The sequence below is a fragment of the Bos taurus genome, chromosome 3 (assembly GCF_002263795.3).
Source record: "Bos taurus isolate L1 Dominette 01449 registration number 42190680 breed Hereford chromosome 3, ARS-UCD2.0, whole genome shotgun sequence".
NCBI classification, from domain to species: domain Eukaryota; kingdom Metazoa; phylum Chordata; class Mammalia; order Artiodactyla; family Bovidae; genus Bos; species Bos taurus.
Window position 1 is genome coordinate 75,029,846 of NC_037330.1, and position 18,058 is coordinate 75,047,903.

General features: G+C 37.2%; 1 protein-coding gene across 2 annotated transcripts in view; it reads right to left on the minus strand.

The window, feature by feature from the left end:
• Positions 1 to 1,063: 1,063 nt before the first annotated feature.
• LRRC7 (leucine rich repeat containing 7) overlaps positions 1,064 to 18,058 on the minus strand; it is a 613,767-nt gene continuing 596,772 nt past the window's right edge. The window contains exon 26 of one of the 2 annotated variants that reach the window (XM_059884769.1): positions 1,064 to 10,044. In XM_059884769.1, the coding sequence (XP_059740752.1) occupies positions 9,937 to 10,044 (108 nt within the window). In that variant the 3' untranslated portion in view covers positions 1,064 to 9,936. The remainder of the gene's footprint in view (positions 10,045 to 18,058) is intronic. The other variant, NM_001192108.2, reaches the window with a different exon arrangement.

Genomic DNA, 18,058 nt, shown 5'->3' on the forward strand with positions numbered 1-18,058 from the left:
CCTGGCGCGCTGTGATTCATGGGGTCGCAGAGTCGGACACGGCTGAACGACTGAACAGAACTGAACTCAACATGACTAAAAAATTATCCACCACATTATAAAAATAACTTGTTATAAATAATGATGAAATGAAACATATTTCTAATATATGCATTATTTTTCATCACTTTCTGCGAGGAGAGAGGGAGGGAGAGGAAGGGAATTCCAGGGATGTCTGAAGGGGGCGTGGTCACCAAGAGATGAGGCTGTGTTTGAATCTGGGTCTGATCTCTGCCATCCAATTCCTTCCGTTCCTCTCTATCATCCCCATTCGTTCCCCTTTCTCATTCTTACTCCCCTAATAACATTAATTTCTCCCTTTCATCCAGCCTTTTATTACTCTTCCTCACTTTTCTAGAAACTCTTACTTAAAATACAGCACTCCAGCTCTTCTGAAATACTCTTACCCACTCGCTAGTCTAAAATAATGTTGCTCTCTCGATTAATACTACCCTTTTCATTTTCACTTCATTTTTATTCAAACAGAAATTGGCATTCTTTTCCTCATGTAAATACATAGAGAGTGGGCTATAAGACCAAGCTGGACAGTTTGAGGCACCCTTCTATCAAAAAAAATGATTTGAAATTTCCTTCAGGATATACTAATGGCTTCTAGATACAAAATGTCATTAAAAGAAGCCCTACGCAGCCTGTTAGCAAGTTCTCCCCATACAAAGAAATTAAAAGGCAGACACACACACACACACAAAAAAGGCAGAGGCAGATGGAATAATTAGTATTATTAGTATAAACACAGCAGTAATGAGAAATAGATTTAATGTTTGAGACTGATTGAATTCTGTAATTCAATTTGCTATGAAACCCAAACAGAAACCCAAACGGGAAATACTGTTGAGAGAAAGCTAAGAAAGAAATGCTTTATTTGTAAGGAAAGCAAGATCCTATGAGGTAATAAAGGAACTTTGGTTAGGAGCTTACCAACCTAGTGTTCTCCTAACAGACATTCCCCACCCCGCCCCCCTCCCCTTAGGGGTTGAATTCCAATTTTTTTTTTTTTGCCCCTACAAACAAAGTACCTAATGAAACTAATAGCAATGGCAGTAGAAAATCTTTTCTTTCTGCTTTGAGATCAGCAGGCCAGATTCTGATCTCTATAAAAGTTTGGGAGGGGGCATGTGGTTTTATTAAGGTAATCTCTTTTCTGTGATCTCTGTACACAGTTAATTATGTTAATTTTAAAGCTTTTGCAGTAGCCCGAGAATTCTGGAGTATATGACATTTTGCTTTATGGATGAGGATAGTGGAATATTCCCATGAAAGGATCCAAAATGCAGTGTGAAAATATTGTTATGCTGAACTATAGCTAAAAGCTGTGGACAGACTTGTCTTTATTCTAGAACAGGCAGCGTTAGGCAGTGGTTTCATTAAATTTTAGAGCTAAAATAGGGTTAGGGATTTGCGCTTCTCAACTACCTTTCCCTAGCCATCCCTATCACAACTTCTTTTACTACTGCCCACTCTCCAAATTGTAAAGCTTGATAAAGTGATCTACCAAGTCACAGTGTAGAGCCGGAATAACCCTAAATAGGGACCTAAAGCCAGTTCTAAGCATACACTTTTGTGTCCTTGGTTTACAAAATCACTTGCCCTCTCTAGGTCTTGGGCCTCTGGTACAATGTGGAAACAGGGCTTGATTATCTCTAAGGTACTCTAAGACCAAGACCATGGCTCTATAAGTTCAACCTTTGCACTCATTTCTCTGGGAGATTTCTGGCATCCATCTGCATGCCTTCTTCCAAGGAGAGAAGACCCAAATGAAATCAAAAAGATTGATATGATGTACTCCAATTAAATGAACAAAAGTTGTTTCTTAAACTTTTTGGACGGTGTTTAAGGTCCTTAGCTTCCCTGGTATTTCAGCTGGTAAAGAATCCACCTGCAATAGTTTGATTCTGGGGTTGGGAAGATCCCCTGGAGAAGAGATAAGCTACTTACTCTAATATTCATGGGCTTCCCTAGTGGCCCAGACAGTAAAGAATCTGCCTGCACTGTGGGAGACCTGGGTTTGATCCCTGGGTTGGGAAGATCCTCTGGAGGAGGGCATGGCAACCCACTCCAGTATTCTTGCTGGAGAATCCCCATGGACAGAGGAGCCTGGCAGGCTACAGTCCATGCGATAACAGAGTCAGATACGACTGAGTGACTAAGCACATCACAAGGTCCTTAGAAAATATAAAAGGGAAATCAAATACAACTGTTGAAACACAGCTGCTGCTGCTAAGTCGCGTCAGTCGTGTCCAACTCTGCGTGACCCCATAGACAGCAGCCCACCAGGCTCCCCCGTCCCTGGGGGTCTCCAGGCAAGAACACTGGAGTGGGTTGCCATTTCCTTCTCCAATGCATGAAAGTGAAAAGTGAAAGTGAAGTCGCTCAGTCGTGTCCGACTCCTAGCGATCCCATGGACTGCAGAGCACCAGGCTCCTCTGTCCGTGGGATTTTCCAGGCAACAGTACTGGAGTGGGGTGCCATTGCCTTCTCCAGTTGAAACATAGCACGAGAACCTAAAAGGTCTTAGAAGAAATGCTGAGGAGGAGAGGAAGATTGGGTTAAAAGGGAGAATTGAAGAAAGAAAAGAATGAATTGAGAAAGTGAACGTTTCATGGTTTAAAGTTGTTATGTAAATTGAACATCAACTTCTTGTTTAATCCAGTAAATGTGTTTATGTGCCAGGCCTATCATCCACTTAATCACTGAACAAATATTTATTGAGCACCTGCTATGCTTCTGACACTCTACAGGCCCTAAGGATACATAGAAAGCAAAACCAGATGTGCCTTCAGTCTAGAATGCCTCTTTTAAGTATTGTCTGATCCTCCCAAGAAGCATCCAGGTGATAAGAGAGGAAAGAACAAAGGTATATCAAACCTCTATGACTGAAGATAGAATGTAATAAGTACTATAAAACCTACAAAAAGTAATATGATGGTATTAATATTAGGGAGAGAAACTTCTTCCAATATAATACTAGGGAAATTTTCATGGTGGTAATCTTTGAACTGGATCCTGAAGGCTGCATATAATTTTGATACTTTACAAAGAGAACGGGGAGAGGAAGACATTTCAATAGAGGGACCATTGTGGGCAAAGGCTGAGATCAGAAAGTACTCAGTGAAAGGTAAAGATGTTAGGTGTCCAAAACACTGGTATGGGGGCTTCCCTGGTGGTCTAGTGGTTAAGACTTTTACCTCCCACTGCAGGGGGCTCAGGTTTGATCTCTGGTCTGGGAATTTAAATCCCACATGCCACATGGTGCAGTCAAAAAAAAGACAATAACAATAACCGCCCCCCCCCCCAAAAAAAAAACCTGGGGACAAATTCTACCTCAATAAAATTATTAAAAAAAATAAAACACTGCATATGCACAGATTGAATGAAGAAAAACAAGTAATTCCTAGATTCAAATAATCAAACTTTTCTTGAAAGAATAAACAGATGTCCACAATATGTGAATGTCTGATCCTACTTAATGCAAACAGTATTTTCATGGGCTAGTCTGAACAGCACTCAGTAAAATACTTTTCACCTCACTGAAGTAAGTGAGGTAAATAAACATGACATGCAGCCAGCTGAATGAATATTCAACTCATTGCATTTCTCCGTGGGTCATGAGTGATTCTAATATTGATCCTCTGGACTCATGCTTTTTGATGGCCTGTAAGAAGCAGTGGTCATAGAAGGGATCCTTTGGGGACATTAAGCATAGAAGAATCTCTTCAATCAAACACATCAAGCCTTTAAAAATACAGCTTCTATCTCTTTCTTCCATCATGTCAGTGACATACAGGCACCGTGCAGAGCCAGGTTGAAGGATATCATTTTTTCTAATAGTCTCTCTCTTCTCTGGAACAAATTGGTGAAATTTTCTTTCACAGATTCAAAGGATTACAGTTGCTATTTATCTTGTCCAGTAAGGCATCCACTCTTGCCACTTCTAGCCTCTCAAATATTGTCCTAAGTCTTGGGAAATATTCATATAACCTCCCAAAGACCACAGAACCCAGTAGGAAGACCTATTTATAGCTCCACATGTAACCTGCTCAAACCTCAGAGATTTGACTAGATAAGGATGCTGCTTCCTTTTGCAACGCATGGGCTGAGGGCAGGGGCACAGGGACTCACCATATGGCCGTGTACTCTCCTTGATTGGGAAGTTCTCCCATCTTTTCCCTTGATTGTGAGATTCTGTGCAGAGGAGACCATGTTACAGCCCTCGTAGTGCCTGCTATATTGCTGATGCTCAACAAATATTTGTTAACATCACATTTAATGTTTCTGTTATATTCCTCAATAAACTGTCCCTGAATGTTTTGAATTTATGAATGACATACCTTAGGCATCTGAGATTCAGCTACAGTTCTCCTATGGAGGAATTACAGAGTTTGCTGATGAAAGTAAGCCTCTGTACTAAGATGTTTTACTCTAGGTATAGAGTTACTGGACTATTTTTAGGCTGCTTACTCATCCAGTTATTTTGAAGAAGGGGGAAAAAAAAGCTGACACAAATAATACAATTGTGTAACAGGGATAGATTTGAGAAAAAATATACTTTTTCAAAAGTAGAGAAAGATTGGATGATTCATTTAACTTTTCCCCTCAACATCCTTTCCTACACACATTAAAAGTTACACTAGCTTAAAGAATGAAATATTTTAAAAGCCTCCCCACCCACAGAAAAAGGGATAAGACTTTCACCTGCAGAGTCACAGGATTTCACTGCTTTCTACATAAACACTGCTTGAATTTCACAATCTTCTACTCTGAGGTGCTGTTATTAACAAAATACAAAATTAGGCCAAGAAAAGTGAGTTATGCAGCCCAGGAAAATTAGGGGAGGTTGATGTGGCTGTAGAGATAACCTTCTCATCTGTGCCTGCTTTACATCCACGTCTACTTCTTATCTCGTTCAGTGCTCATCGAGTTGTTGCAAAGTAAGAGCTCACTGTTACACATCAAAATCCAACAGAGAAAAAGCTACTAGATAAAATAATGCTTCTAAAGATAGGGCCGGTGAATTATTTTCCTTCTCTGTTTTTCTCTCTTTACTTCCTAAAGAACTGCTCTCAGAGAAGATTATGATAATCAAAAGTTAAAAGCCCAAGGCTTTAATAAAATTCCTAGGTTTTCATTTACCCTCTTTATTCAAAACTTAGAGTGGACTTTCTCCCTCCATTTATCAGAAATCTTTGAATTCTCCAAAGTTAAAATCATGGAGTTTATACTATCACAGGACAGTATTTCCCAATCATTCTCTTGCAGACAGTGTCAAAGGTGAGGACGATTGTAACCTGTCCCCATGACAATCAGCTGGGAGCCTCAGAGAGTGTCCTCAACGTAGTAAAATCCAACGTTTCAAAAACAGAAGTGGAAACAGTTCTATTGAAGACCTGCCAGCTTCACCCTTGCACACGAGCTTTGTTTGATGCTGTCAGAGACATGATCCATGCTCCACCTTTGAGCCTTGGTTAATGCTACTACACTAGGTTCCTGGATCACCCAAGAAATTTCCTCCCAAACCGGAAGCTGGAACCATTAGTTGATAGTCAGGGGTCTCCAAACAGAACTCTAAGGGGGCCTCTTATCCTTGTGTCAGCAGGACAGAAGCAGTCATCTGCCCTTGGAACGTCGTGGGGAATTGGAGGTATGGATCTATAGCAGCAACAGCAGTGAGGAAGACAGGTCAGTTTTGCATTCTAGAACCAAAAACAACCCCAGAAGGTTCAGAATATAACTAGAAAACTTGATTGTATCTGCCTTAGTTTCATATGGTAGAGTGTTTCAAAAAACATTCTCTGAAGAGTTTAGACCAAATGAGGTTGAAAGGATGCCTTGGAGAGGTGATGACCGGGATCTCCTGTAATATTGACCTACATGCTTTCTTTGTTGCACATTTATTTTTCCACAGCCCACACTCTACTTTCTCACTGTAATGTATACTCAAGGGATGGTTGTGCTGAGAGTGATGGGGGCAATACTCTGGGCCAAGCCAGGATGCTTTTCTGGGTGTATTACTAAGGAAAAAAGTTCATGCAGATTGAAGATTTCCTCACAATTCCCAGATGATCAGGTAACACTAATACAACCAAAAGAGAGGGCACATCACCAACCCAGCGTTTGAACATTTTATTAAGCCTCAGAATGATTTAGCATTTCTGTGAGAGGAAAACTCAACCTTGTTTTCCTTGATACTACATAAAGGACCTGTCTTCTTAACTGATTAGATTTTATTATGTGCATAACTTTTTACTGACCCAGTGTTTCAAAAAACCTGTTATTTGGTCAGTGTATCAGGAATCAGCCAAAGATGTTGATTGAATTTACCAAAGACTTAGAGTGGTGGTCCTCTGCCAACATGGTTTTTCATCTGGTTATGCTGTGGTACCCTTTGCCAGGTGTGAAGTTGTCAGAATAGACTCTTGATCTGTGTGCCAACAAGGGGCAGAGATTTACTGAGGACAGCATTAAAAGTCAATAGAAAGGCAAGTTGGCAAACACACACTGTTTTCCAAGGCTTTAAATTGTGGTGGAGCTATTAAATCGACTTTGTGATTAAAAGTAAAATGTTTTCCTTCATCAGTCATTTTGCCAAATTCAGATACTTTTCATGTATGAATATATAAAATTAACTTTTTCAAAATTTTCCTTCCTTTGAATACTCCCTCTCTTTAGCTCACCTATTAAAACATATCTCAGTCCTGCTTCTAATAAGTAATTATATTAGTGATATATGTGGAATCATCTTTAAGGTTAAGAACTAATCAATCCTGATTTGTCACTCTCTCTTTAAAACTGCTTTCCATCCTGAAGGAGGTAATCCAACATTAGGCCCAGATTATTTGACGTCTATATAATTACAGTTCTTATTAACTGGGACACATATATGTGATAGATTTCAATAAGCAATAAATTATCATGATATAAATATTTGTATGTTATACTGACTTTCAATATTTCTTGTCAAAAAGATCCTTATATTTTGAAAATGTTATGTTTGTTCAGGTAGCTTGTGTTGTCTGGTAAGCTAGAATTATCATAAGAGAGCTTTGGTGACAATGTATGATAAGCCATGTAAATAGTAAAAAAAAAAAAGTCCACTAATTTCTATTTGGCTTGCAAAATCTGCAACAATTCTACTAGTAATTTTCAGTGCTTATTCTTTTCACCTAATACTTTTCTCATTCCCTCCCATTATGTCTTACTCATGTCAGGTATAAGACAGCTTTCTCAGCAGAAAGATCCTAATAAAAATCAAAGACCAAGGTGAGTCTATTGGAGTCACATGAATTCCACTCCCTTTTTTGTGGCTGTTGATTTTTCTTTTTTAAAGGGACACCCTTAACTTTTGCTTGTTCTTTTTTGTTAGCATAAACCAGATGCTAATTCAAACAGCAAAGCCAGTCCTTCCAAAAAAACCAATACCACAAATTTGTGTATTATTGGTTTTGGTCACCCATGGAATCAATAAGACTCTTCCCCCGTAAGTGATCAATGATTTTTTTCAGTCAACCTAAAAAAAAATACCTCTTTTCATTATTACCTGCCTTTTTTCAGTATGCAGCATGGCAGTACAATTGACAATGAGGTGCTTTGCACATCAGCTTCATTTCCAGTTGGTCAGGGGTCCCTTTTTTCTTTTTCTCATTTCCTGAGAACAGGAAGGAGTAAAGCATGGCCCAAGACAGTGTTGTCTGTCACATCAGGAGTGGCAGAGGGTTTACTAGATCATGGTTCTCTCCACTTGGCCTCAGAAACATCTCCTGAGACCCTGTGTTTGATGCAGAAACCTGACATAAGGAAAAAAGACTTGGGAAGTCCTTTATCTGGCTCTTCTCCCAATTATCCCATGAAAGATTAACAAAACTAATGGGGTGACTGGAGCTGCTTCATGGCTACCAAACTACACCCATGAGCTTGTTTCTCCTTTAAGTGATCTTGGGAAGACAGTGAGGGCCTCGATCTTGACTACTGATGATCATCCTAATATAGCGGCTGGTATGGTAGTTTGGTGTGAGTTTTTGGCAAAGAAAAAATTAGGCTCTGAAGACATTTCTCATCAGAAATTGTCAATATATTAAAATGCATTTAAAAGTTACTTCTGGGAAGCATATTAAATAGGCCAATCATTTAATCATTTGCTAAATATCAAAGCCTATAAAATCATAGTTTAATGTCACCCTGACATAAAGCAACATCAAAATTAGTGCATCATCTATAAAGTGAAGTATCATTTGCCTTCAAGTGACAAATTCTATTGCCAAAAAAATACCACTGTACTTCTAATAAGTGACACTCATTTTAATAGACCCTACAAAAATACAATATTTTCAATGTCCCCCATAAAACAGTTAACTTACAAATATTACTCTCAGAGCTTTGGTGACATCAATATATGATACTGTTGTGAAAATCGTAACAAAATATTTGGAACACTGGCATGTAAAGTAAATTCATTATATATATTTAAAAAAAGAGAGCTATGTCAAAATATGAGAGAGAATGCATATAACCAACTCTGGGAAATTATTCTGGAATGTGAAATTAATATTTTAATCAAATGAATGACTAATACATAAAAGAAACAGTTTTAAAGGGTTATAAAATGGATTTTGATCATTTGTAAAGGAAAGCAGTTCCAATGTAAAAATAACTAATTCTATATTAATGATGCTCATCTTTCTCTTCAGTGAGACAGAATTTAAGATTATATGTACTTTGCAACTTTTGGGGGAAAAAAGATATTTTCTCTACTTTGCCCTCCAAGGTGGGCATGGAAATTAGTAATACAGATAGACCATGGCTCTGAGAAATTATATTTGAAGTTTCATATTTAAATACCAAAGTTTATTTTATCACCCCCATAACTTTCTAACAAGTCTTTCTTAATGATAAATTTTATCAATACCCCAAACTCATTTAAAATGATTTAAAAGTAGCAAATTGGATAAAGCAACACACAAATAAATTCCACATTTACAAGTAAAGAAATCACAGGGCTATAATCAACATAAACTTGAAAGAAATAAAGCAACACCTTGCTGCCACCCATCATTCACTGCTTACATTTGTGGTGAAAAAGATTTATCTACAATGACCTTTAGTCTGTTTCTTAACTCTGTCTGTATTGTAATTAGCTAAAGGCATTGAACAAATTAGGTTGTTCTATCTTTTATTCAGGTCCCAGAGGTAAATGGCTAACTGATGAAATATTTCACTCTGTGTTATGAGAATTTAGCAAATGAATATGGAACCAAATATAAACACTTTATACCATATGTACAGTTACTTTCATAAGGCATTATCTTGTAATTTTTATTGAAAAAGATTCAATATAGTAAAGTCTTATTTTAAGATATATTTTCTTTCTCAATCCGAGATGTTTAATTTATGAAAATATTGTTTTTTTCTCTATATTCTTTTTGTTTATATGCCAACATATACTTTGTGCTAGAAATATTTTATGGGAATTACAATTCTTTATATTTATTTGTATTTTCTATATAAAGGCATATACAATTTTGAGGCAGTGTTTCTGATGGAGAGCAGAATTCATAAAGAGCTTGTGTGTGCTTCCGTGCTCCGAAATTATATGAAATCCACTTTGAGAAGAAACTTATTCAATTAAAAAAAAAAACAAAATCAAAACTAAAACTGCACCAATGCACAGCCAGAGGCTGACAATTAAAACTAATACATAACCACATGAACATCATATTTATATAGTTAACATTTTTAAGGATGATCAGTGCTAACATTATAGTATTATACATTTGGCACTAATGTTTGCCATTGGTCCAGCAATTGGCAAAATTTGTTTCTATGTATAAATTTATTTGAACATTAGGTCTGGCTAGACGTATCTTCACTATTTATAAAAAATATTTAGACAGTAAGCTCACGTTGAATAACTAGGTCTACTGTGTTCTGGAAACTCTTCAGTAGTAATACAGCTTTTTCGTGTTCCATATGTACAAAACTATGTCCATTGGCCTGTAAACACACAAATAAAACAGGGTCATCAATGCAAGGTACTTGTTTATCACATTGTTGTTGTCTCTAATAATAAGATTCAAGAGAGTATGAGCAACCAAAAGTCACGTGTTTTTAAACTTCACACCAGAATTGTAACTATGGAAACAACTAATTAATTTCACCCAGTTTCAACTCAATTTATTAATTCAACAAATACTTATCAATTATCTAGTATATCCTACTTATGATTGTCCTAGTATAATGCTAGTTCAGTTCAGTTCAGTTCAGTTGCTCAGTCATGTCCGACTCTTTGCAACCCCATGAATTGCAGCATGCCAGGCATCCCTGTCCATCACCAACTCCCGGAGTTCACTCAAACTCATGTCCATCGAGTTGGTGATGCCATCCAGCCACCTAATCCTCTGTCATCCCCTTCTCCTCCTGCCCCCAATCCCTCCCAGCATCAGAGTCTTTTCCAATGAGTCAACTCTTCGCATGAGGTGGCCAAAGTATTGGAGTTTCAGCTTCAGCCTCAGTCCTTCCAATGAACACCCAGGACTGATCTCCTTTAGGATAGACTGGTTGGATCTCCTTGCATTCCAAGGGGCTCTCTAGAGTCTTCTCCAACACCAGTTCAAAAGCATCAATTCTTCGGTGCTCAGCTTTCTTTATAGTCCAACTCTCACATCCGTACATGACTACTGGAAAAACCATAGCCTTGACTATATGGACCTTTGTTGGCAAGGTAATATCTCTGCTTTTCAATATGCTATCTAGGTTGGTCATAACTTTCCTTCCAAGGAGTAATCGTCTTTTTAATTTCATGGCTGCAATCACCATCTGCAGTGATTTTGGAGCCCCCAAAAATAAAGTCTGACACTGTTTCCACCGTTTCCCCATCTATTTCCCATGAAGTGATGGGACCAGATGCCATAATCTTATAGCCACTAAGCAAATCACAGAGAAACACTAGTAAGTACTACACAGATACACTTGAAACATGATAGTTATTTTGTTCTTGTTCTGATTTATTTTGTTTTTTGCAGGAACTCTGTTGATGTGGTTTAGAAGTGTTCACAGGACCATTTTTGTCATATAATCACTGATATATAGAAAGCTGAGCACTGAAGAATTGATGCTTTTGAACTGTGGTGTTGGGGAAGACTCTTGAGAGTCCCTTGGACTGCAGAGATCCAACCAGTCAATCCTAAAGTCCTGAATATTCACTGGAAGGACTGATGCTAAAGCTGAAACTCTAATCCTTTGGCCACCTGATGTAAAGAACTGACTCACTGGAAAAGACCCTGTTGCTGGGAAAGATTGAAGGGGAGAGAAGGGGATGACAGAGGATGAGAAGGTTGGATGACATCACCGACATGATGGACATGAGTTTGAACAAGCTCCGGGAGTTGGTGATGGACAGGGAAGCCTCGCGTGCTGCAGTCCATAGGGTTGCAAAGAGTCAGACATGACTGAGTAACTGAACTGAACTGATAAACCCACCAACTCTTTCAAATGCTTCACTGTGTAAAACAAAACATACGATATAGTTAAATCTTATTTTGACTCACTGAAAAGTTCTTAATTTAAACATTTTAATATTAAAAAGATAATTTCTATTTCCCTCATTGTTAAAGGCAAATATATTCATTATTTCTATCAGTGGTTCTCAATCTCATTCAGAAATGAATAAATTTCTTGGTGATCTAGGCTAGTTTTGTTATTTTTATAAATGAAAGAGTTACACCTCAGAGAGGTTAAACAACATGCCTGAGGTCACACAGCTAAACTAGGGCTGAATCATCTGATACTAGAATATTCCTTTTTACTATTTCTTGTAATACTTTACTGAAATAGTAATGCTACACTTGCTCCCAGTGATTTGAACTGCTATTTCATTGATCATGATAAATTAACCAACATTTTATCCTTAAAATAGTTGCTATCTTATCTCCTACTGCAATTTTTTTTACACCAGTTTTCCACTTCTTTATTTTCAATTTATGCAGAATCTCAAATAAGAGAAGTGGCTTTGGCAAGGAAGGAATGTTGAAGTCAAGGGAAACTGCGGTGATGCCTAGTACATCATGGTTTCAAAGCTTTAATTCTCATTCAGATTCCTAACAGGTTTAATCTAACTTGAGTACTTGTAAGAATAATACTTTGTCCTAAATTAGAATTTAAAGAAATGCTGAATCTTTCATTCTTATAGTTTTAATTTTTAACTCTGGCTTAATTGTTGTTGTTGTAGTTACATGTGAACCATCTCAAAAGTAGAAAGACTAAGTGAGTCCGTCTGCTAGGGCAGTGAGACCTGAAAGGGAACATTAAAAAGGAGAAAACTTTTAGGCGTCTGATTGGATAAGGGCATAAGAAATAAATGAAAAATCAAATGATGATGCCGTTAACAGAAAATGGAAATTTCAGAGAAGCAGCTGGCTTAGTCAGGAAAACAACAGAATTTGTGGTACTGGCGACACATGCAAGGCAATGTTAATCATACATTTAGAAATAAAAGACTGGAGTTCAGGAAGGAGGTCAGAGTGGCCCTTTAGTAACAGGCATTAGGTTAGGGTTACACAGCTAAACTAGGGCTTAATCATCTGATACTATAATATTCCTTCTTATTATTTCTTGCTGAGAGAATTACTAGAAAATAAGTTTAAAAGGGAGCATTGTGAAAGAAGGAAAATCTAGGGAGGGGAGCAGGATTGGCCGTAGCTTTGGATTCAAGGAGCAGAACTGAAAGACAGTGTTTGTTGTTGACCTTGTTGTTCCTGCTCTGTTGCTAAGTCATGTTCGACTCCTTGTGATCCCATGGATCTGGGCATCTAGGTAAATCTGTCTTAAGTGAGGGAGGGAAAAGTGAAAGAGGGCCCAGTCTTTTATGCCAGAGGATGACAGAAAGCTGACTAGGTGGTTGAACTAAAGGAAGAAGATACAGGTGCATTGAGTGGAGGGAACAGGAAAACTGGCAGGAGGAGAACTGGAAAGGGTTGTCCTGATGGGGATCAAGGTAGATGGCTCATAAAGGCAGCAGGAAATCCAAGGTGATCAAGTATTTTCTAGTGGCTTCAGTTTTCTGCCTCACAGAGGAAACAGCAGGGAAAAACACGTAGCTAGATGAACTCTGGTATGGAATCTGGGTCAGTTTCCAATAAATCAGGCTTCAAGATGTTCAGACCCACCATCCAGGTTCTGATTCAAGGCTAGGGAAACTCCTTGTATAAATTTAGCTTTTAATAACTGCTTTAAAGCATCAGCTTTTAGTTTTTATGCTTTGTAAGTACAAAGTACATGCTTTGTAGTTACAAAGTACATGCTTTGTAACTATATAAATGATAGTTATATAGTTGGAAACACAAAGAGCTGATTTCCCAGTAGGAAATAAGCAAGTTGATAAATTAGATCATTGAGTCAAACAAACACTAGGACTCTACCTGTAATTCTAGTCCCCAGAAATGTTTTGGCTCTAAGCCAGAACTTTGGTGAATCTCAAGGGGCCTATTTAAAAGACCACAGCTAGAGACTTCCTGGGAATGGCTTCACATTACCAAAAGGATTCTGAAAGATCAGAAAGCAAACTATTTTAGAAAGTTTATTAAAGATTAAATGAGTTAACATATATCAACTGCTTAGGGACAAGGCCTGGCACACTATAAACAATCAATAAATGTTAGCTACTACTATTAATATTACTTCACTATTACTTTCTTGAATTTCAGAAATACAATTTTCATTAACAAGAATAGTAAAAAGAACAGAAGGGCAAAATGTCAGAGGAAGGAACTATTTTAATCTTAGCAATTTTTAACTTTTATTTTGTTTTTTTTTTCTTAGCAATTTTTTAGATGAAAATTGTGAGGATCAATGAGATTACATGAAATATCCAAGCTCACACAGCTCGTGTCTAGATGGGAATTTATGTCATGACTCTGTATCTTGACACAATTCATTTCACTGGGTGTTGTGAGGTTGAAACAAATGTTTTTAGGTTCATTGAGTGTCACAGACTCATTCAGTGAATTCACTTCTTAAGATTAATTGAGCTTTTTCTTGATATGGAACATTATGGTAGGCATGATGCCAGGAGAGGCAAGAATAGAGGGGTTTGAATGGAAGGAAAAGATAAAATCTCAGTTGTAGAGAACTTTCTTCTTCCATTGTTAGATGAGCCAAAAAAAATTTATATTGTATTTGTTAAAGTGATTATGGCTATCTGGCTTACATCTTGGATGGTTCAGACAGGGAATCAGACAGTTATGTTACTACATGTATGTGGGACTTTTTCAATCCATATGAAGTTTAGAAGAATCACAATATTTCAGTTAGAAAAGTCTTGTGGCTGTTTCATGTGTGTGATTAGAAGAAGAGCTGAGGAAATAAAGGAGGATACTATTCCATTTAATTGCAGAGTATAAATCTGATAATGCTTTGAAATGTAAATGCATATAATCTACATTTATGCATTTGATATTTTGAATATATATAATATAAATACAAAAGACAATTTGAAGAACAAATCCTATTAATAAACTAATGAATCTTTAAAATATGTTGTCAAATTTGTCTACATATATGTTTTATATACGGAGAAGGCAATGGCATCCCACTCCAGTACTCTTGCCTGGAAAACCCCATGGATGGAGGAGCCTGGAAGGCTGCAGTCCATGGGGTCGCTGAGGGTCGGACACGATTGAGGGACTTCACTTTCACGCATTGGAGAAGGAAATGGCAACCCACTCCAGTGTTCTTGCCTGGAGAATGCCAGGGATGGGGGAGCCTGGTGGGCTGCCGTCTATGGGGTCGCACAGAGTCGAACACAACTGAAGTGACTTAGCAGTAGCAGTATGTTTTATATAAATACAGACTATCATGGATTATAATAAAATATATCCAATTTTGAGGAAATTGCAACTTAACTGTATGGTTTATTAAGTAAAAATGAAGTTAAAAAGAAAACAATCTACAAAAGAAAAGACACTCAGAAAATTTTATGCTTCAAGAATACATAATTCATTGATTTCTGATTTTAACTGATTTGAAGTATAAAGGATCATTTTACTATAGCAACATTATTTCCAGAAGGTATCCTTCCTTATTTTAATTCCAGTTAGCATCTGTGCCACAAAATGTTTTTAAATTGCTCCTTTGCATGATTTAGACATGAAAAGGCAGAGGGTTAATGAACATAATATTTGCAATTCTAACAAAAATAGAGCTTTGCAATTATAGCTTATCAATTTACTGTAAAACATACTCAGTTTCTGGATTTCATCCTCTTGTTCCTTTCCGAATTTATCTTTGATTTCCTTCTGGTAAATGTTTTGTTAAGTGGCTAAATTATGGATGTTTATGCCATAGACATTTTCCAGAGGGTGCTGTAATTCTCCATGAATTTCATTGTATTCTTATTATTCAAAGCTTTATATTTAAAAACTAGTTTCTGAGAAGGTTTGGCCACAAAATTGGTGGGATTATCCAATAAGAAGGACAGCATGACTCTTCTTAGAATCCAAAGGAGAAATGGGATTAGAAATTTGTTATATGATTTCAAGTTGATTTAAACTCCCCTTCAAGGGACAAAGATTTAAAATGCCAGTACACATATATCTTATGTATTAGATATACATTGCTTTTGTTCTTAGTTACTTAGTCGTATCTGACTCTTTGTGACCCCATGGTCTGTAGCCTGCCAGACACCTCTGTCCAGGGGGATTCTCCAAGCAAGAATACTGGAGTGGGTTGCCATGTCCTCCTGCAGGGTATCTTCCCAACCCAGAGATCAAACTCAGGTCTCCCACATTGCAGGCAGATTCTTTACATTAATATAGTGTACTTTTGAATGTGTATAACTCTTAGGATGAAGGAAAATGAAAATATACGGCAATCTTATTAGTGTTATTGGACTTCATGTTGTCTAATCCTGAAAGCCAGACATTAAGAGACAAAATAGTGGGTATCTTAGGTAATTACAATTATGTTTCACATTAACTACCTTGAATTATTTCCCATTGCAGAATTTTAATCTCATTAAATATTAAGATATATTTAGGGCTGAGTATGGGGGCTTCCCTGGTGGCTCATACTGTATAATCAACACTACACTGACTGTATGCCAAGTCATTTGAAAAATTTTTCTTTCCATCAAAAATCTGAACTACAGACCTTTAATTCTTAGAGAGTTCCAATGAAAATTTTACACTGCACTTTTTAAATATGAGAAAGTTTGATGTCTTGGTGGCTTTTATTATAGTATTAAAAAATCTTGATAGACTAAAACATAAATAAGAATTTCTCTTCTGTCTTAAATGTACTCATGTGCTGCAGCTTGCATGTTTCATGAGTTCAGGCTCAAAAAAAGACAAGGCAAAATAGAAAAGACTAAACTGAAGACTTTGTCTATTATTTGTATAGAAATTCTGGCATGACTGATAATACATAGTAATCCTGAAGATATTTACTTATTTATCTGCTTTGATTTTAGAATGCCTGTTTCTTCTTATCAAATATGTTGAATGCATATTTCTAACAAATGAATTCCCTATTTGAAAGCAGTTTCCCAACAACCTACACTGTATGTCTTTTACCTTACCACAAAAGAAACTGAAAAATCAACCTTTCAGTTTCAGGCAGTACTTGTAGCCAGGTTGGTTTCTGTTTTTGTAGAGAGCTTGCTGTTAAAAGAGGAGATATTGGGAATGGATTTTATTATGTGTTTGAAGTCAGCTTTTCCCCCGTCTCTTTTCCTCCATTATCTGCTCTAGGTAATTTCAGACATGTCTACTTCCCAGGCAGAAACTTAGTTACAAATCCCTATTACATTGTTTACATTGCTTGGCACAATATTTTGTACATCGTGGACACTGAATACATATTTTCCAAATCGATAAGTAGAAAATGTGATAAACAGGTTGCTATCAGTAAAATTTGCTTCAGTAGAATCAGCATGGTATAATGGAAGAAGCTCAAATAAATGATTTAGCTTCTGTCAACAATAGATACCTTGCAGGGTGGTTGTGTGCTAAAAATGACATACTATGGGTACCTAATTGATGCTATTTTCACTTTATTCAAATTATGGAAGTTAGAGCCAGCTCAATGAACTTAATTTGTCTTTATTGCTTTTCATGTTTTACTTAGTATACAAAACATTTTTTTGATTTTCAAAAAGTATTTACTCAATCTCTAATTAGGTATCTGTGCTGAACTATATCGGAGAAGGCAATGGCACCCCACTCCAGTACTTTGCCTGGAAAATCCCATGGATGGAGGAGCCTGGTAGGCTGCAGTCCATAGGGTCACTAAGAGTCAGACACGACTGAGCGACTTCACTTTCACTTTTCACTTTCATGCTTTGGAGAAGGAAATGGCAACCCACTCCAGTACTCTTGCCTGGAGAATTCCAGGGACAGGGGAGCCTGGTGGCTGCCGTCTGTGGGATCACACAGAGTCGGACATGACTGAAGTGACTTAGCAGCAGCAGCAGCAGCTGAACTATATAGATTATGAACAAAGCAAATGGATAAAGATATGCAGTGAAATTCTGGCATATAAAACCATACACATTTAAAAAATTAGTTTTGGTTGTCTTCTAACCTAACAGTATTATAAAAAATGTTTTTCAAATATATTTTATCATTCTCAAAACACTAAGCATTACATAATACTGAACCATTCACCACCTACCCCCATGCCCACCTTTCCCCATTCCTCTCTGATGTTTTGATTTTCAACCACCAAAAGAGATCAACTATAGAAAATGGTAACACATTTAGCCTTGTTGGGAATGCTTTAGTGAAATTTCCAAATACTTTTTTTTTTAAGGGTCCCATACTTCATGCAGATGGTGACTGCAGCCATGAAATTAAAAGACACTTACTCTTTGGAAGAAAAGTTATGACCAACCTAGACAGCATATTAAAAAGCAGAGACATTACTTTGCCAATAAAGGTCTATCTGGTCAAAGCTATGGTTTTTTCAGTAGTCATGTATGGATGTGAGAGTTGGACTATAAAGAAAGCCAAGCACC